The 21,967-nt window shown below is 44.8% G+C and overlaps 1 protein-coding gene across 2 annotated transcripts in view; it reads left to right on the forward strand.

The window, feature by feature from the left end:
- vsir (V-set immunoregulatory receptor) overlaps positions 1-21,967 on the forward strand; it is a 57,363-nt gene that overhangs the window by 16,866 nt on the left and 18,530 nt on the right. For both annotated transcript variants that reach the window (XM_048616341.1, XM_048616340.1), the window contains 2 exons: positions 17,206-17,613; positions 20,226-20,294. In XM_048616341.1, coding sequence (XP_048472298.1) covers positions 17,241-17,613; positions 20,226-20,294 — 442 coding nt within the window. In that variant the 5' untranslated portion in view covers positions 17,206-17,240. The remainder of the gene's footprint in view (positions 1-17,205; positions 17,614-20,225; positions 20,295-21,967) is intronic.

Genomic DNA, 21,967 nt, shown 5'->3' on the forward strand with positions numbered 1-21,967 from the left:
GTTAACGTTTCGGTTCTGGTGACCCTTCCTCAGAACACAGAACATTCAGAATGTTCTGTGTTCTGAGGAAGGGTCACCAGAACCGAAACGTTAACTCTATTTTCTCCTTCACAGATGCTGCCAGACCTGCTGAGCTTTTCCAGCAACTTTGTTTTTGTTCCTGATTTACAGCATCTGCAGTTCCTTTGGTTTTTAGAAACAGAACATTGTGTGTTCGGGCTTTCAAGGAGACCTCTGCCTTGAACTCATTATGAATGGTCAAAATAACAAGTAGGGAATACTCAAAAGAAGCAGATTAAGGTTAGTGTTTGCCCATGTGCTGGGCTCAGTCTCCGACACAAAGACATATTGAGCAGAAATAAATCCCTGCTTTTGGATAGACATTTCTGAAATGTTCTTTTGTACAACTGACTCCCATGAATTCTTTCACTATCGTACAAACACCATATCTAACTGGCAGCATTGTGAGCACTACGGGTAAAGGAGGTTTCAGAAATCTGTTTATGCTGGGCTCGTTGAGTGAAATTATTGTGCGGATTTAACAACCCAAAGCCTTTTCCTTTGGAATCAGTATACAGAAATAGGAATTACCTACGAGCAAATCCTGTGAGAAAGAATTATTGACAATCAGGAAGACATTCTGAAAATGTTTGGAGCAATTTCAACAACTTGCATTCATATAGTGCCTCTAATGTAATAAAACATCCCAAGGCACCTTTTCTCATGAGTGTTATAAAACAAAATGGTGAGAGAACAGTCAGCCAAGCATTTTAAACAATAAACTATGAGTCAAAACGTGTGTTGCATTCACGCACGTGCCAAGCTTTCAGCTGGTGTACAGGGCATTACTGGCGATACAGGGTGATGCCAACAGCGTGGATTCAATTCTTGCACCAGCTGAAATGACCGTGAAAGATTCTCCCCCCCAATCTCTCCCCTCGCTTGAGACACAATGGCCCTCAGGTTAAGCCACACCAGTTGTCTCTCTCTCTAATGAGACAGCAGCCCTATGGCCCTCTGGCACTATGGTGACTTTACCTTGTGCATAGTATTAATGGTCTTGTTGACTCTGTTTCCCAATCTACAGCTGCTGGTCTCACACCAGAGTAATCCTTTCAGTATTTTTGCCTGGTCAATGCTTTTGCATCTACTTACATCCCATCTCTCAATTTCTCTGTCTCTCTCTGTGTGTGTCTCTCTCTCTGTGTCTTTCTAGGGATCATAGCATATCAGGAATTCTGTGGTCCTGAACTATTTAAAATAAAGTGCAGCTCATGGGGTTAATGTTAAGACTGAGTGCAATCCTGATCTGATGCTGTGATCTTTCCTCTGTGTGTGTGTGTGTGTGGGAGGGGGCTGGTTGGGTTTGGAGATCTTATCTCATAACCCAGGGATGATTCACCATTTCCCCTTGTGACATCAGTACACATTTGACACAGTCCCCTGCATCAACCTGGCGGATTCATTAGTCACTGAATCAGAAGGTTGTGGGTCTACGTCTGCTGGTGTACAGTGTTTTACTCGCAATGCAGAGTGAAACCAACAGTGTGGGTTCAATTCCCATCACTGGCAGAGAATACCATGAAGGACTCTCCTTCCTAACCTCTCCCCTCACCTGAGGTGTGGTGATGCTCAGTAGTGAGGGACAACAAGTTAAATCCTGTCCTGCCTGTCTTCTGGTGTATTCGGATGCTCCGCAGCCTTGGGATCAAGCGAAATCAGAAAGTGCTTGAGAAACTCGGCAGGTCTGGTGCCTCTTTGGAGAGAAAGCAGGGTTAACTTTTTGGGTCCGGTCACCTTTCTTCGGAACTTCAGTTCTGAGAAGTGAACTTCAGAATCATTAACTCTGCTTTCTCTCCACAGAGATGGTCAGACCTGCTGAGTTTCTCCAGCACTTACTGTTTTAGTTTCAGATTTCCAGCATCCGTAGTTCTTTGCTTCATCCTAAACAAAGAAATCAATATGTGCAGGTCCACAGTCTTCCCTGAAAGTAGATGAACTGGTCATCCATCACGCTGTTGCACCTTAAGGGGCAATTAGGGATGGCCCTAAATGCTGACTGAGTCAGCAATGCCTACATGCTGTCAATTCATTTTAAAAAAGTCATTGCTGGTTAAATAGCCAACTTTGTGTTCTTTGCTGTCTCTCTGGCTGCCATCTGTCTCATCAGAGGCTGGTGTGTGCATAGACATTTAGCTTCCAAGAACCTTCCCAGGCTGCAGTGTACCAAACTGCCCAAGCACTAGGGTTCCCCTGCTCAAACTCCCCCTTGGTTCCAAAGCAATGCAGAGCCCCACACTGGGTATCAGCTGTTGCTGGGAAGTGGTCGGGACAGGGCATCAGTCTGGATTTGGACTCCCCTCCAGGTTTGCTGTCACTGTTCACCCCCCTTAGGTGTCTGCAGGGCATTTTAATCAATGCAATTTGCTAATTTTACTAAAATGTACAGCTCATGTTTTTATCCTTCCAATCAACGCTGAACACTGGTGGGATTAAATTATTTGGCAGGGTGTTTAAAATGCTAGAAGGATGTGATGGCATACTAATGTTCCTTTGGCGGGGTAAATTAAGAACAACAGGATCTGCCCTTTAAATCCAAGGTTGGCTTTCCCGAATGAAATTGAAAAATGCTGCAGTTCTAGGGTTGGGGAAATCTGGAACCCTCTTTTTCAAGAATCTGCCAATTAAATGGAGCTCAGCAACTGGTAGAGTTTTCTGGGATAAGGGAATCAAGGGGTCACGAGCAGTGAAGCTGGGGGTTTGTCCAGACATGATTTGAGGGGATGGCAGTATAGGCTTGAGGGGCTGAATGGCATCCTCCACCTTCTCTTCCAAATTGAGAAATCACCAAACTCTTGGAAAATTGAAAACAGCTTAAGCTGCCAACATTCCTCTTTCCCTCGATGCTGCCAAAAGACAAGGGAGGAGCTGGGTCTTGCATTACATTCCTGTTTAATGGAGCTCACTCTGAGCAAAACAGCTGCAATGTCTGACTGCGCAACCATCACTGTTATTTGTTGCAGTCTAGACATGATGTTTTCTAATCAACCTACTCACAGCTGTTACAACATACACCTGCAGCAGGTGGGACTTAACACCAGAGTTCCTGGCTCAGAGATGGGAACACTACCACTGTACCATAAGAGTCTGCAGCCTAAAGATGACTGTTGGCAGTTTAATTAGATACAGGTTGTTCTAAGACATTCATTCGTCAATTACTTACATGCATTATTTATTTCAAGTTACAAAGGAATGATCTATTGGGTGCCAATAGATCCAACAAAATTTGAGAATATTATGTACATTCACTTGGAAGTCTGATAAGTTGATGGATAGATCTTAGGTCTCCATGATATCACACTGGTCCCTTGAGGTCTAGGATTTATTGTGAGGGGTCAACTTAGCCCAAAAGCCACCTCTTTAACCATACTGACACAATCCTGTGTTCTTGACTAATGTGACAGCCACAGCTATTTGAGGGAAACTGCAAAGCAATTATGAGAGAGGTAGACAGCAATAGGAGATGGTGTCTGTCCATGCTAGGTTAGAAGTATACTTGAAACCTTAGGCCAAAAGGAGGAGAATTAAAGGAGGTGCTCAGAGTTGGGGAGAGCTCATTTGTCTGTAGTTTAGAAAGGGACTGGTTACTAATTAAGGCTAATTAGGATTTGTAGGCAGGGGTGGAGAGATTTCATCCTGGTGATGAATTGGTTGTATATTGTAATCCGATGAATAGTTCTAAACAGGTAAGAAATGATGATGGAGACATTGCTGTGAGATGACTGGGGCTGGGAACTGATAATCAAAGGGCGCTCAATCTGTAGGAAGGACATGCAAACTCGAAAAGAGGTTTGTGAAAGATGACACTAGTGCAATAGCAAGAAATAATATTGGTGCAGGAAATCTAGATGTGGAATCATTTGCTAGAGCTAAGAAGCAACAAGAGGTGGAAAACATTCACGGGAGTTGTCCACAGGCCTTCAAACAGTAGTGGTGAGGTAGGGGGATGGTATTTAACAGGAATTTGGAGATTCACGCAACAAGGGTCCTACAATCATCGGTGACTTTATTGTATATATAGACTGGGCCAAGAACATTAGCAATAAAAACGTGGTGGGTGAATTCCTGGAGAATGTATACAATGTTCTTTTAGACTAGTATATTGAGGAACCAGTTAGGGAACAGGTCCTCCTAGCTTTGGTTTTGGGCAATGTGAATGGTTAATTAGTAATTTTGTTGTGAAAGGACCTTTGGGCAAAAGTGATCACAACACGATAAAATTTTCATTGGGGAATTTGAAGAAATCCAATCAGAAATTGGGATCCTAAATCCAAATAAATGAAACTACATTGCTATCAGTTAGCTACAAAAAACTGAGTAACTTCATTAAAAGGCATAAGGGTGGATGGGCAAATAGCTAATATTTAAGGAACAAATGCAACAAATAGAACATAAGAACTCGGAACAGGAGTAGGCAATTCAACCCCTCCAATCTGATCCACCATTTGATACAATCACTGCTGCTCTTGGCAATCTTTTTGGGCAAGAAAAGTGTAACAAGAAAAGTCGCTCACCCTTGGCTACCAAAAGAAATTAAGAATAGGAGAAAATCCAAAGAGGAGTTATAAAAAGGTAGAAAAAGTAGCAAGCCTGCAGACTGGGAGAAGTTTAGAAAACAGGACCAAGATGTTGATTAAGAGGAAGAAAAATAAAGTATAAGTGTTAACCGACAATGAAGATAAAAATGGTGCGGATTCATAGTTCATTAAAGGTGGAGTTATCGGTAGACAGAGTAGTGAAGAAGGCATTTGGTACACTTGCTTTTATTGGTCAGTGCATCGAGTATAGGAGTTGGGAGGTCATGTTGTGGCTGTACAGGACATTGGTTAGGGCACTTTTGGAATACTGTGTTCAAATCTGGACTCCCGCTATATGAAGGATGTTGTTAAACTTGACAGGGTTCAGAAAAGACTTATGAGTATGTTGCCAGGGTTGGAGGGTTTGAGCTGTAGGGAGAGGCTGAATAGGCTGGGGCTATTTTCCCTGGAGTGTTGGAGGCTGAGGCGTGACCTGAAAAAGATTTATAAAATCATGAGGGGCATGGATAGGGTGAATAGTCAAGGTCTTTTCTCCAGGGTAGGAGAGTCCAAAACTAGAGGGCATAGGTTTAAGGTGAGAGGGGAGACATTTAAAAGGGACCTAACAGACAACTTTTTCACGCAGAGGGTGGTGTGGTTATGGAATGGGCTGCCAGAGGAAGTGGTGGAGGCTGGTACAATTACAACATTTAAAGGGTGTCTGGATGGGTCTATGATTAAGAAGGGTTTAGAGGAATGTGGGCCAAATGGGACTAGATTAATTTAGGATATCTGGCCAGCATGGATAAGTTGGCCTGAAGGGTATGTTTCCCTGCTATACAACTCTATGACTCTATGATGCTATGGCCTGTAAAAGCTTTGTTAGTATGTAAGACAAAAAAAGATTTAGTGCAGACAAACAGTCTGAACTGGGAGAATTGACCATAGAGAATAAAGAAATAGGAAAGTAGTTTTCAAGGAAGATGGCACAAAAAATACTCCGCCAAAATGCTGGGGAAGCAAGGTCTATTGGGAAGAGGAATTGAAGGAGATTAACATTAGCAACAAAGAAAATGCTGTAGAAATGAATGAGACCGAAAGCTGATAAATTGCTGGTGCCCATTAATCTACATGTGAGGGTTTTAAAGTTGGTGGTCACAGAAATAATGGATACATTAGTCATCATCTTCCAAACTTCTGTAGATTCTGGAGCAATCCTGGCTGTTTAGAGGGTGGAGAAGGTTGGAGAGAGAAAACCAGGAATTACAGATCAGGTAACCGAACATCATCATTAGCAGAGAAAATGCTGGAGTAAATTATAAGTAAGGTTAAGTCTCATAGTCCCAGAGGACCATAGGGCTGCTCTCTCATTGGAAGGCAACGACTGGTGGGGGTGATGACGGGAGACATTGAGAAGGAGAATCCTTTTGTGGTGACCTCAATTATAAAGGATGTGATAACAGGACATGTAGAAAATACCAAAAGGATTACACAAAGAAAATATGGATTTATGAGAGGAAAATCATGTTTGACAAACCTACTGGAGTGTTTTGAGGATGTAACTAGTAGAATAGGTAAGGGAGAACCAGTGGATGTAGTGTATTCAGACTTTCAGAAAACTTTCCATAAAATTCTGCGTTAAGAGGTTAGTATGCAAAATCAAAGCGGACAGCATTGGTGATAAGATGCGACATGGATGGAGAATTGTTTACAGGCGGAAACCGAAAGTAGAAATAAATGAGTCATTTTCAGAATGCATGAGGCTGGATCAGCAATGGTTAATATTTCAGAAACAAATGTAACAAATAAAACATAATATAAGAACTAGGAGTAGCAATTCAGCCTCTCACTCCTTGTGTCCCAGCTATTCACAATTTTCATCAACTATTTGGAAGAAGAAATCAAATGTAACATTTACAAGCTTGTTCATAATACAAACGAAGGCAGTTTTGTGAGTGGTGAGGAGGACGTGAAGAAGCTTCAGAGAAATTTAGATAAGTTGAGTGAGTGGTCAAGTCCATGCCAGATGCAGTGTAATGTGGATAAATGTGAAGTTGGTCCACTTTGATTGGATAAATAGAACGGCCGAGTATGATTTAAATGGTGGTAGATTGGGAAAATGTTGATGTGCAAAGAGATGTGGGTATCTTTGTATACCGTTTACTAACAACAAGCACGCAGGTGAAGCAAACTACTAACGAAAATGAAAGGTATGTTGGCCTTCATTGCAAGAGGGACTGAGGACAGAAGCAAGATGTTTTACTGCAGGTGTAAAAGGACTTGCTAAAACCATGCCTGGAGTATTGTGTGCACTTTTGGACTCTGTACCTAAGAAAAGATATACTCATTGTTGAGGATGTGTAAGTGATTCCTGTCATGGCAAGTTTGATGTATGAGGAGAGGCTGGGTCATCTGGGTATGTATTCACTGGAATTTAGAAGATGAAGAGGGGACTTTGTTGAAACATTCTGACAGGGCTGGACAGACTGGAAGGAGGGATAAATTTTCTCAGGCTGGGGGACCCAGAACAAAGGATTATAGTCCCAGGATACAAGGCAGGCCTTTTTGGACTGGGATGAGGAGAAAGTTCTACACTCAGAGTGAACCTTTGGAACTCTCTACCACAGAAGGCTGTGGAGAAGTGACTGAATATCTTTGAGAAAGAATTGGATAGATTTTTTAGAAGCTAAAGGTGTCAAGGGGCAGGGGGTGGAGGGAGATTGAGAGCATGGCACTGACAGAGAGGATCATCCATGATCAGACTTCAATGGGCCGAATGGCCAACTCCTGTTCTTATTTTCTGTTGTTGAGATAAATGAGATGAGGCACGCAGATGAACTGATGTGGACCAGCTGTCTCTTCACTCCTCTCTCTGCTGTTTTCAACCTTTGAACATTATATTCTCTGGGATTTTTACATGCTATGTTAGAGAGTGGGGGAAAAATAATACTCAAAAGGGCCAATTCATGAGAGATACCAAAACCGCCACTTGGGCGGACCGAGGTAGGGCGCTGCATTGTGAAGGTGATGTGGCATTTTAATCAAGTGTAAGCATTGTGAATTGAGATCACTGTTTGCAGTCTGTATATTACAGGGGCTTTACTGTCACAGACAGAACTACAAGATCTTCAGTTTAGATTACATCTGCCTGTGTCCTAAGGGATGTCCCAAGCACTTCACATTGGAAGACTCTCCAAAGTGCAGCTGCTGTAATTTTTTATCTGGACAAATGACGTGCGATCACACAGCTTGTATCTTTTCAGTGGCAATGTTCAAAGCTGGAATGCCACACTCAGGAGAATACTGCCGTGGGATTTGCTGTGACCACTTAAATGGACAGAACAATTTTTAAAACATTTATCCATGGGATGTGGGCATCGCTGGAAAGAACAGCATTTAATGCCTTGTCCTAATTGCCCTTGAACTGAGTGGCTCGCTAGGCCATTTCACAGCATAGTTAAGATTCACATGTAGGTCAGACCCGGTAAGGATGGCAGATTTCCTTAAAGGACATTAGTGAACCTGATGGGTTTTCTGACTCCCAAGACAGTCGCTGTGACTGAAACTAGCTTTAAATTCCGGATTTCTATTCGTTGATTAAATTTCACAAGGTGCTGCGGTGGGATCATGAACGAGAGCAAAGGCTTCTGGATTATTCCACCAATGACATTGTCAGCTGTGCAGAATCACAGAATTGTTACGGAGCAAAAACAGGCCATTCAGCCCACTGTGCCTGCAGCACTTAGTGCCAATCTTCTGCCTTTTCCCCATATCCCTGCACACCATTTCTATCCAAATAACCATCCAATGTCTGTCTTGAATTCCTCATGTGCCATGCTCCCCCAGAATTGCACGGTTGTGCCACACTGCATTACTTACACGCGTGCACACACTTACACGTACACGGACACACGCGCAGACACATACCTACATACATTCCACCCGAACCCACCATGTCTCGCTGCAAGGTTTGAAAATAGGAATTTAATAAAATATTGGCAGCAGAAATGTACTGGATGTGGCAATTCAGATTGGCCCTTTACTTCATAAACCTAGATAAACAGCTTGCGGAAAGTATGACTCTGGGATTAATTTACTGTAGAGTTTGTTTTCCTGCATTAGTATCTATGTTTATCTTACTTCTTCTCTCACTAGCCCCCAAGCGTGACATAGCCAGGACAAACTGAGTACTTACTGAGTGGGAGGACAAACAGGTTCCTTTCACTGTTCTGCTTAGTTTTGGATCTGAGGCAGTGTCTGTGGAAATCTTAAAAGTTAATTGTCATTTGTGGAGTAGCTGCTGAAGCTTAGTGTGTGAGCTGAAGAATAAAAACAGACAGGAGGTGAATTTGTAAAGGAAGTCTCATAATCAACTTATTCAGCTTACCATATACCTCTGGAGTAGGTTCACGTTTAACTTGAATCCCATGCCCAAGGGCAGGGACATTACCACTGTGCTACAAGAGCTCCATTGCTGTGCCTGGGCTGAAGTGATTGGAGCTTAGCTGGTGAACAGACCCTCAAGTGGCTGCCAATGAACATTTTTAGGGTCTTAACTGCATCAGCGTAGAATGAAACCAGGTCATTCAGCCCATCAAGTTCACACCGACCCTCCGAAAACTATCACACCCAGGCCCACACCCCTACGTTTCCCATGGCCAATCCACCTAACAAGTACACCTTTGGACTGTGGGAGGAAACCAGAGCACCTGGTCGAAACCAATGCAGACACAGGGAGAATGTTCAAACTCCACACAGACAGTCACCCGAGGGTGGAATCAAACCCAGGTCCCTGGTGCTGTGCTAACCATTGAGCCACCGTGCCACCCAGAACTTGGGCTTTTCTGCCCAGAACACAATTCAGATGGAGCAGGATGTCAGAGGGGTTCTGGCCCACCACCATTTCACCTCCTTCCTGCCTCAGAGCTGAGCTCATCTCTAAGCTGGTCCCACGTGCTGATGCATTGACTTTCATATGTGGAACTTACTGCTGCATATGCACCTTGGAGCACTGCGCAGTTGAAAAGAAAATCAGGAAACATGTAGCTCAGGGTCTGTGGTCTCTGGTCTGGATGTTTCCATCCCAGAGCCAAGGAAGGTGCTTGTCTGCAAATCCTTCCAATTTTGCCAACAGCAGGTAGTAACAGCAGGAGAGCGTTGTGCTCAACCAGCACCATGTGGTAGGTGCAGTGCACCAGACCCCCACCCCACTATTAAACAACTCCATGCATAAGGTCTTTGCCTCCAGCTCTTCTCTGGGGCATAATTATTGTTGTAAAAAGACTAATGTTCTTTTGGGGAAGGAAATCTGTCATTCTTGCCTATTCTCCATGTGACTCTAGACGCACAGTAATGTGGTTGATCTCAACTGCCTTCTTGGATGGCCCTAGCAAGGCACTTGGTTCAAAGGACACTTAGGAATGGGCAGCAAATGCTGGTCCAGCCAGCGACACCCACTTCCCAGGAATGAATAAATTCTCACTTCAAGGGCCAATGAAAGGAAGATGGGGATATGTTTTGAAACCGATTAAGGGAACAAACTGTTTGCAAATGATGAATCAGATGGATGGGGAGGGGGATAGAGACTGCACAACACTCCATCATCACCAGCTCATATGTATCTGTACTTGATGACGAAATGAAAGGAAGTGCGGAGATACTGTACAGTCATCGGAACAACTGTATTTACTCGACAAGGTGACGATGCCAGACAGTGGCAAATATTGCTGGGGGTTAGCAAGGTCAGTCACCAGAGATCGCAAAGAAATGAGGGTAGAACTGACTGGAAGGGGTTTAGCAGCAAGGACGGGTTGAGCAACAACATCAGAGTTGTACCGCTCTGGTCCAACCAGTCCATGCCATCCATCGTCCCAAAGTAAATTAGTCCCACATACCCTCACTTGGCCCATATTCCTCCAAATGTTTCTGTAAAACGCCCTCCTGTCTTTTTTCTTTAAATCTTTCTCCTCTCACCTTAAAAATATGCCCCTAGTCTTGAAATTCCCGCCCCCGCTAGGGAAAAGACACCTGTCATTCACCTTATATATACCCCTCATGATTTTATAAACCTCTATAAGGTAACTTTTCAACCTCCTATGCTCCAGTGATAAAAGTCCCAGCCTGTTTAGCCTCTCCTTATAACTCAAATCCTCCATTCCCAGCAACATCCTGGTAAATCTTTTTGGAACCCTCTCCAGCTTAACAATATCCTTCCTAAAACAGGGTAACCACATTTAAGAACACAGTCAATAGCTCACACCAAAGATATATCCCAGAGAGGAAGGAGGACTCTGGTTTATCCCCTTCCTAATCATGGTTAACGAGGGAAGTTAAAAATTGCATGTTTTTCTTTCAATTTGATACTATGTGGCAAAGGTTAGTGGTAAACCAGAGGATTAGATGAGTTTTAATAAACAACGAAAGAGGGAGAACATAAATTTTCAGGGTAAACTTGCAAGTAATATTGAGTCTGAGCTTCTTTAAATATGTGAGGCACTAGTCAGAACAGTGACTGGAACAATGCGAAGTCGCTCAGAATAATGTGAATCAAAGATTCAAATAGAACAGATGAGGACCTTTGGCCCATAAAGTCCGTACTACCAAAAACACACTACTACCTACACCAGTCCCACTTTCTCGCACCGGGCCCATAGCCTGGGATTTTATGACACTTCAAGTGTTCATTCAAGTATTTGTTAAATGTGAACAGTTTTGAACCCCTTATCTAAAGAAAGATATACTGACATTGGAGGTAGTCCAGAGGAGGCTCACTAGGCTGATTCTAGATATGGAAGGATTTCCTTATGAGGTGAGATTGAGTAGTTTTGGCCTTTTACTCATTGGAGTTTAGAAGAATGTGAGGTGACCTTGTTGAAGTGCACTGTATTCTTCAGGGCAAAAACAGAAATTGCTGGAAAAACTCAGCAGGTCTGACAGCATCTGTGGAGAGAAATCAGAGTTAATGTTTCGGGTTGAGTGACCCTTCCTCAGAACTGTTCAGTGACCTAATAATGCTGAGCTTTTCCAGCAATTTCTGTTTTTGTTTCTGATTTATAGCATCCACAGTTCTTTTGTTTTTTTTAACATTAATATTCTTAGGGGACTTGACAGGGTAGATAGGGAAGGGGCTTTTCCCCTGAGGAAGAGTTTAGAATAAGGAGAGGGGATAATCTCAGAGTAAACAGTCACCCATTTCCAATGGAGATGAAGAGAAATTTCTTCTGAGGGTAATGAATCTGTGGATTTTTTTTTAACCACAGAGGTCTGTGGAGGTTGTGTTTTTAATTATGTTGAAGGCTGAGATAAATTTTTAATCAGTAATGGGATCAGGGTTATGGGGAAAGACAGGGAAGCGGAGGTGAGGATTAATAGATCAGCTACAATCTGGCAGAGCAGACTCGAATGGGCTGAATGGCCTGATTCTGCTCCTACATTTCTAGATCTTATCACAGATCCAAGATGATTGACTGACAAAAGGCGAGAGACAGCCTTTTCCTGTGCTACACATTTTATCAAGCCTGTCAATTTTTTTTGTTTTACACAATGTGCTGATTGAAAAGGTGCAGGAAGCCGGCTCAATAGTGACTTGCAGAAGAGAACTGGATGACTGGGTGGCACGGTGGCTCAGTGGTTAGCACTGCTGCCTCATAGGTTCGATTCCACCCTCGGGCAACTGTCTGTGTGGAGTTTGCACATTCTCCCCGTGTCCTCCAGGTGCTCCAGTTTCCTCCCACAGTCCAAAGGTGTGCAGGTTCGGGTGGATTGGCCACGCCAAACTGCCTCATAGTGTTCAGGGATGTGCAGGATTAGCCCAGGGGAATGCAGGGTTATAGGGTGGGTCTGGGTGGGATGCTCTTTGGAGGGTCAGTGTGGACTCGATTGGTTGAATGGCCTGCTTCCACACTGTAGAGATTCTATTGATGCTTGAAGGCAAAATGGAGAAAGTACAGGAAAGTGGGATTAACTGGACAATGAGCAGCAGTGGGAATGGCTTGAATGGGCTCTGTCATTGCTACGTGCACTCCAACCTTACATTTTGCTTGTTGATTTGTGTTCTCAATAATTAATTGCTGCAGAAAGCTTCTTTGCAACAGATTTTAGCCTGGGACAACAAGGGGCTACCACATGAAATGATGCAATGGCAACACTTGATGCCACGAGTCAGTCTTCAGTAACTGTACATGCAAATAACATGGGATGGGGAGGCAATGGACCAGTGCCAGGTCAATGTGCTACATGTATTAGTCAGTGAAAGAAGAAAGCAGCCATTTCCTTCTCCTGACCACAAGCCAAGAACTTACAAGCATCTGCCAACCTACAAATGACCCTCCTCAACAGCAAATAAATGCAGGTCATGCTTTTTTTTTAAATCAATTGAAATTTATATCAAACAGTTTCTTGGCGGAACTTCACGTACACTTCATGTAGCACAATGCAGTTGTTATAAACAGCCCATCATCTGTTTGACCATTTAATTGCTCCTTAGCCGCACACATTCCCTCAACAGAACCTCATTCCTTGTTCTCCCTAAAGTCTTTGTACCCCTGCGAACCACGACACTAGGTTATAGTCCAACAGGTTTATTTGAAATCACAAGCTTTCAGAGTGCTGCCCCTTCGTCATCTGATGAAGGAGCGGCGCTCCGAAAGCTTGCAATAAACCTGTTGGACTATAACCTGTGCTGTAAGATTTCTGACCTTGTCCACCCCAGTCCAACACCGGCACCTCCACATCATGTGAACCACTACAGCTGACTCTTTCCCCTCCAACTCCGAGTTTCTCCTCTTCCTTCTGCCACTTGAATTGTACCATGATACTATGGTCAGTTTGCTCATCCTCCATACAGGGAGCAAGTATCCTGACTATTTGTACAAGGACGAGGGCTAATGCTCCTGCATTGCTACCTCTTGAATCCCTCTGTCTGCCTCGCTCATTTGTCACATCCTCCTGTGCTTCGCCACTGACTGAATTCAGGGTAGTTAATTTAAGGGGTGTTTGTCTCCTGAAACAGTCTACTCCTCCATGATATGTCGCAGTGTTTGAAGACTAGATCCCAGATTATCATCTCTGAGCCCGAGTTCCTCAAGCAACCAACCCTTGCTGCAGCTATATCCACAGTGAACCACAATGGTATCCACATTATGCAAGGACCACACGTTGCCTGGCTCTGCACCTCTATTTAGTCATGGAACCATCGACTCTCTACAGTGCGGAAAGATGTTATTTGGCTCACTGAGTCCACATTGACCCTTCGAAGAGCATCCTACCCAGCCCATGCCATGTCCTATCCCTGTAAACTCACATTTCCAATGGTCAATCCACCTAGCCTGCACGTCCATGGACACTATGGGCCAATTTAGCATGACCAATCCATTCTAACCTGCATATCTTTAGACTATGGGAGGAAACCTACACAGACTTGAGTTGAATTCAGCAAAACAGAATGACTCATTAAATGGGCAACAGAGCTAAGCACTTTGGTTGGAAGAATAGAACTTTCTAAATAGGGAAAGGCTTCTGAAATCTGAAGCACAAAGGGACCTGGGAGTTCTAGTTCTGAATTCTCTTAAGGTTAATATGCAGGTTCAGTTGGCAGTTAGGAAGGCAAATGCAACATTAGCATTAATTTTGAGAGAGCTAGAATACAACAGCAGAGATATACTGCTGAGGGTGTATAAGGCTCTGGTCAGACCACATTTGCAATATTGTGAGCAGTTTTGGGCCTTGTATCTATGGAAGGATGTGCTGTCCTTGGAGGAGATCCAGAGGAGGTTTGCAGGAATGCTCCCTGGGACAAAGGAGGAGCAGTTGAGGATTCTGGGTCAGTACTTGATGGAGTTTTAGAAGGATGAGGTGGGGATTTCATTGAAACTTACAGAATACTGAGAGGGCTGGATAGAGTGGACATGGAGATGTCTCTGTTAATAGGAAAGACTGCGACCTGAGGGAACAGCCTCAGAGTGAAGGACTGACCCTTTTAGAACTGAATTGAGGAGGAATTTCTTCAGCCAGAGGGTGGTGAATCGGTGGAACTCATTCCTGCAGAGGTGCTGTGGGGGCCAAGTGATTAAGTATATTTAACACAGAGAGAGAGAGAGGCTCTTGATTGGTAAGGAGATCAAGGGTTACAGGAAGAAGGTGGGAGAACGGGGTTGAGAAACATATCAGCCATGATTGAATGGTGGAGCAGACTCAATGGGCCAAGTGGCCTAATTCTGTTCCTATGTCTTGTGTTCTAAGCAAAGACAAGTAAATGCGAACTCTGGGAGATTTTCTACAAAAATACTTTTTTATTCCCTCTTCTAATCTGGACACAGTGTGCCATTCTTTCCAGGAAGAGGCTCACAAGGCATGTTAGGTGTTTTGAAGATGGAAGCATTGACAGGTCAGCTCAGCTTAGCTTCATTGCTAGAACTCTCCTGTCAGCGTGCTCTGAGAAGAGCAGGTGAGTTATCCCCAGGATCATATGCATGGGATCTTGCTGTGTGACTGTCATGTTACCCACCTTCCAACAACGGCAAAGAATGTCATTTGCTGTGAAGCATTTGACAAATGCTGAAAGTTGGAAACGATCAACAGTGTATCAATCAACATTCTATTTTTCAAACAAAACCAGGTGAAGCATCGAGTGTGAGGTTTCACAGATTGGAGCACAACTGGAGATTGGAGTAGAGGTTAAAGTCTGATTCTTTCTTCATGTGGGAGCCTCACAACACTGAGCATTCTGTAAGACCTGCCTGTTTATAGGATCATCAAAGCTCTACTGTGCAGATAGAGATCATTAAATCTGCACTGACCCTCCAAACAGCAACCTAACCTGACCCACATGCCCTACCCTATCCCTGTAACCTTGCATTTCCCATGGCTAACCCACCTACCCTGAACACTATGGGCAATTTAGCGTGGCCAGTCTACCTAACCTGCACATCTTTGGACTGTGGGAGGAAACCGGAGCAAACCCGCACAGACACGGGGAGAACGTGCACACTCCACACAGCCTGAGGCTGGAACTGAACCTGGGTCCTTGCTGCTGTGAGGCAGCAATGCTAACCACTGAGCCACTGTGCTGCCCAACCCTGAGGGGACGGAGGTGATGCTGCACAGTTGCGGTGATCAAAGATTGGCCACGGATGGAGGCCCTGATCACAGACGTCACTCCTAGATGGCAAGTGGATATTTGGAGCGAGGCAGCATGCACTGATCTCTCGTACCATCTGCTGCCCTCTGCCCATTGCCTGTCAACTCTGACTCAGTACGTTATGTGCTCAATACCCAGTCTGCCGAGGCTGCGGGACAATAACCTCAGCTGATATTTGCAAAACTGTGCTGAGGCTGCACCGCGCTGTCAGGGGGGTGCCATCTTGCAGCTGAGTCACGTCAAACCAGGGCCTGGTCTCCTGCCTTGTGTGGATGTAACAGTTCTCACAGCCTGCTCAGACCAGTTTCCTGACCAAGAATTATCTCTCATCCCTGTGATTGAAAGAAATCTCATTACAGCAGTGCAGCTTGTGACAGCTTGCTTTGTACAAATTGGCTTCTGTTGGCATTAGAATGGTGACCATGTTTCAGAAGTATTTCATCAGCTACTAAGTGCTGTGGTCTGTCCTGAGGTTGTGAAAGGTGCTATATAAATGCAAGTCTTTCCATACTTTCTCCTGGAAAGCACAACTGGGATTATAATTTCAACGCAAGTTGAATCAAGATGGAAATCGGTGAAGAAAGGTATGCCTGGAGCACTAACACACCACAACAACCCACTCCCGACCCAAAACATCAACTTTCCTGCTCCTCTGGTGCTGCCTGGCCTGCTGTGTTCCTCCAGCTTCACGCTGTGTTATCTCAGACTCCAGCATCGACAGTTCTTACTGTCTCCCAATGGAACAGGCTGCACTTTTAATTCTTTCAGGGAATGTGGGCATTGTTGGGTGGGTCAGCATTTATTGGCTGCCCCGACTTGCCTTCAAGAAGGTGGTCGTGAGTTATCTCCTTTGAACCACTGCAGTCCACGTGTTGTAAATTAACCAACAATGCTGTTGGGGAGGGAGTTTCAGAATTCTGGCCCAGTGACCCCGAAGGAACAGTGATATATTTCCAAGGCAGGATGATGAGTGGCTTGGAGGGGAACTCGCTAGTTGTGGGTGGTTCCATGTCTCTGCTGCCCTTGTCCTTCTAGATGGAAGTGGTCGTGGGTTTGGAAGGTGCTGTCTAAGGAGGCTGGTGAATTTCTGCAGTGCATCTTGTAGATGGTACACACTGCTGCTACTGAGCGTCGGTGGTGGAGGGAGTGGACGTTTGTGGATGTGGTGCCAATCAAGCGGCTGCTTTGTCCTGGATGGTTTCGAGCTTCTTGAGTGTTGCTGGGGCTGCACCCATCCAGGCAAGTGGGGAGTATTCCATCACACTCCTGACTTGTGTCTTGTGGACAGGCTTTGGGGAGTCAGGAGGTGAGTTATTTGCTGCAAGATTCCTAACCTCTGACCTTGTAGCCCCAGTATTTATATGATAAGTCCAGTTCATCTCCTGGTTGTAACCCCCAGGACGTTGATTTGGGGGGTATTCGGCATTGATAAATGCTATCAAATTGTCTTTCTTGATCCTGGATTTGATGCACGCCTTTTTCTCTCTGCAGCTCAGGCGACAGTGCTGAAGGTCTCAAGCGACCACATGGTCTACATGTGTCCCGAGGGGGTGAATGTTACCTTTAATTGCAGCCTTTCTGGACACCTCAAGAACAGGCATGATTCCTTGGCCAAGCTTTGGTACTACAGCCGCAGCAAGAACGCTCTGTGCAAGGAGAGGATGCACATCCGTAACACCACGGTCATGTGGGAGAACCACAATCCGAACAAGGGCCGAGGGGTCTACATGAACTCCAATCACCAGGGTGTGTTCTGGGTCAGCCTCAGTAACCTGGTCCCAGATGACGAGGGCGTTTACTGCTGCGTGGTGCACGAGCTACACCGATCACAGCCAAACGCACACCACCCGAAAGTCGAGCTGACTGTGTACGGCACCATGGAGCTCCAGGTCATCCCAGGTACGTTTCTGTAGAAAACCATTCTGTCAGGGAATGTGCATGCAGTTCCTGTAACCTGGCCGTTGACCCAAGCGTGGGAAATTTCTCTGGGCCAATATCTGTACCCACTCCAAGATCACTCGCTTCTTTTATTTTCTTGAAGAAAGAAAATGGTCTAGTCATTTGCCCCGAGGCTGATGTGTGGGATCTTGCTGTGCACACATTGCCTGTCACGTCTTCTACTTTTCAGCCACGATCGCGCTTCAAAAGCATGCAAGCGGTCTGCAAAATAATTTGGCACACCCTTCATGTCTGAGCAGAGAGTGTTGGGCAGCAGCAACAACAACAACTTGCACTTATGTAGCCTCTTTAACTGAATGAAACGTCCAAAAGAATTTTGCAGGAGGACTGATGATCAAAAATGGAACAGCCGAGCCGCTGGAGGGGAGTCAGGGCAGGTGGCCAAAGTTTTGGTCAAAGAGATGGGGGTGTGTGGCATGCTGATAACTGCAGAGAGTTGAGATTGAGAGGCTGATTGACACCCCTCTGAATTTCCCAAAGTGGCACTTTTCTCAAGGTGAGGTAATCCTCTGAACTGAATCAAAATCGATTTGAGGTTTCGTTAATTTAACACCACCTTTATAGTATCCATGAGCCAGCTAGCTGGAAATGTTCCACTTGGAATGGCAGCACGGTGGCTCAGTGGTTAGCACCACTGCCTCACGGCACCAGGGACCAAGGTTCACTGCCACCCTTGGGTGACTTTGCAAACTCCACACAGACATTCTCCCTGAGTCTGTGTGGGTTTCCTCTGGGTGCTCTGGTTTCTTCTCACCGTCCAAAGGTGAATTGGCCACGCTGAATTGCCCCATAGTGTCCAGGGATGTGTAGGCTAGGTGGGTTAGCCATGGGAAATGCAGGGTTACAAGGATGTGGCGGATCTGGGTGAGCTGCTCTTTGGAGGGTTGGTGATGGGCCAAATGGCCTGCTTCCATGTTGTAGAACATGGACATACATGAGGGCAGATAGGTCTGCATGGTTAACTTCAGAAACTGTAACCTTACATTTGTCAATGAGCTCAGCACCTGATTGGGTTTCTATGTGTTGTTCTTTATGATTAGGGCAAGATAGCCAGACTTGTGACACAATCACTTTTTTCTTCTTTGTCGATGGTGCATCAGGAGTTTTCATTATTGGTGCTGGAGCTAATCCGATTCAAACCAGCTTCTTTGCAGATTGAGAAGGGATATACTGCTCATTTGTCAACAGGGAAAACAATGACACTGTGTGTTTCTTATTTCCTGATCCAATAATCAGGGGAGGTGGTGATGTGGGAGTAACATCACTAGATTCATAATCCAGAACCCCAGTTATTAGTCTGAGGACATGAGTTCAACCAATGGAAGTTGGTGAAACTTGAATTCAATAAAACTCAATGGCCATGTAACCCCTGCCATTGTTGTAAAAACCAATCTGGTTCACTAATGTTCTTTTAGGGGAGGAAATCCGCTGTATTTACCTGCTTTGGCCTACATGTGACTCCAGGCCCACAGCAAAGGAGTTGACTCTTAATTACTCTCTGAAATGGCCACTCAATTGTAGCAAATTGTTACAAAGTTCAAAAAGGCAGCTAACCACTACCTTCTCCAGCCAACTTGAGATGGGAACCACTGGTGCCCACTCGGTGCCCCCCTGTGGATGAATACAGAAGAATGAGATATAACAATCTCCTCCATAGCAGCCATCAATGCTGAGCTCTCTCTGTTCCTACTGGGCCACTGGAGCTCCTGCAGGGTCTTCCCTGACATCTTGTAGCTAAACCTGCAGGTAATGTGAGGCAAGAATGGACACAAGGCTGACCCCTGCTGGTAAATAGCAAGAACTGCAGATTCTGGAGATACGCCACTCAGAGAGTGTTCTGAAGAAGGGTCCTGACCCGAAACGTGGACTTTCCTGCTTCTCTGATGCTGCCTGACCTGCTGTGTTCCTCCAGCTCCACACTGAGTTGACTCTGATGCCTGATGATACACAGAGTTTCAGTGAGACTCGAGACCCTTCAGCCTTAGCAGGTGACTGAGAGCGGGCGGAGGGAACATGGGGTACAGCAAAATGCCATTTTTAACCACACAATGGCAGGACAGTGCTCTCAGGTCTAACGGTAGTGCCCTCCAGCCCGAATCATAGCTGAAGTTAATCTCTCAACAAGCATCACTAGATCTGGTTACCTGGTCATTTCTCAGATTATTGTTTGTGGGATTTCACTGTGCAGGAATTGGCTGCATTGCAATGGTGGCAATACCTTTTTAAAAAGTGCTTGAAGCTGACTGTAAAGCGCATTGGGGCCATCAAATGCGCTCTATAAATGCACATCCTTATTTCCTTTAAACTGGTAAAAGGATAAACCTTTAGGCCTAATATCAGGAGCATGCCTTGTCCAAAGCATCACCAGGAGTTGGATATTCCACCAGGTAAGGGAGAGAAGACAACATTGGAAAATATTTGAGAAGAAACGCTGAGCTCAGCGTGTCAAATGTTCTCCTCCTTCTGTGTATCTGCTGGTACCAATATTAACTTCAAACATTGAATTGTGAAGAAACTGCTGAAATGCTTTTTTTTTAATATTATATACACAGGAAATGGAACTCACACCTCTAATCAGAAATGTACTTTTCGTGATCCTACTGTCATATCAGATTCGGAAGGTAAGATATTTATGGTCCCATGTCATTTTGGGATTAACTATTCCTTTCGTCCCTGCTGCTACTCTTTGGTATTTGAGGGGGTTGGGGTGACTGTGTTACTCTTCGGCATTACCTCATCTCCACTGTCCATATGTGGCTCTTTCCATTTCACAGAATCCCTACAGTGCAGAAGCAGGCCATTTGGCCCCAAAGAGCATCCCAACCAGATCCACCCCTATCCCTGTAACCCTGCTGATCCACCTAGCCTGCAAATCCCTGGACATTATGGGCAATCCACCTAATCTTTGGACTGTGGAAAGAAACCGGAGCATCCGGAGGAAACCCACATAGACACGGAGAGAACGTGCAAACTCTGCACAGACAGTCGCCCGAGGGTGGAATCGAACCAGCGTCCCTGGCGCTGTGAGGCAGCAGTGCCCAATCCGAACATCTCGTGCAATGGTTCCTCCTCCTGCCCGTCCAGTGAGGTCCTTCAGTGATTCCTTCCTCTTTGTCACCTTTGTGCTGCCCTGTGCTGAGACCATTTGCAGATACAGGACCGAAAACTGTTCTCACTGAGACCAACCTTTCCACCAGCTCCAGTGAACCCTCTTCTAAAGCTGTGTTGGCAGGTTACAATCATTGAATCAGAGACTAAAACAGCACAGAAGGAGTCCTTTCAGCACCACCCCACCCCTCCCCACCTCAGGCTGTGCTGAATTCATTCAGTTCCACTGTCCTCCTCTTTCCTCTATATATCCCTGTGATTTTTAAATTTCTATTTCATGTTTTTATACAAATCCCTTCTTTTTAAAATTTAACCTACTTTTCTAATCAACCTGTTCAGAGATGTAATTCCACACCTCTGGAGCAGGTGGAACATGAAACCAGGCCTCCAGGTCCAGGGGTAGGGACACTATCATTGTGCCACATCTGTATCCGTCACCTGATCAGCTAATGCATTCCAATTCCTAAACACTTGCTGCAAGAGGAAGTGTTTATTCCTGTCACCTGTGGTTCTTCAACCCATTTCCTTCAGCCATTGAAAACAGTTTCTGTGTACCGACTGAATCAAAAATGATTTTAAACAGCTCTATAAAATCTCCCTATGGCCTTTGCTGTTAAAAAGAAAACTGTTAGCTACAATTGCCTCTAGCTGTTGGTATGTTTTAGAATTGATTCTCTTGCATGACAAAATTAATGTTCATTTTGTAGCTATTATTTACTGTATATATGTGTGTGCGTGTGGACGATTGTGACATTCAGGGAACATATAATATTTCAATGGCTGCTACTTCCAATCCTGTTTAGGAACAAGGGTGGGACTTGTTGCCAAGTTTTCACTATGTAAAAATAATTAAAATTAGGAGCAGGAATAGGTCATTCAGCCTTTTGAGACTGCGCCACCGTTCAAACATGGAACAGGCCATTTGGCCCACCATGTCTGTGCCGACATGATGCTATTCTAAAACTCGGTATGACCACAGCTGATTATCCAGCTCATTTCCCTGCTCTCGTTTTATTCCCCATACCCGTTGATCCCTTTAGCCTCAAGGATTATATCTAACTCCTTGAAAATGTTCAACATTTTGTCCTCAACTGCTTTCTGTGGCAGAGAATTCCATAGAAATTCCTTCTCACCTCCGTCCTAAATGGCCTACCCTGTATCTTTACATGGTGACCCCCAATTCTGG

This window comes from Rhincodon typus, chromosome 34, assembly GCF_021869965.1.
Source record: "Rhincodon typus isolate 14 chromosome 34, sRhiTyp1.1, whole genome shotgun sequence".
In the NCBI taxonomy this organism is placed as follows: Eukaryota; Metazoa; Chordata; class Chondrichthyes; order Orectolobiformes; family Rhincodontidae; genus Rhincodon; species Rhincodon typus.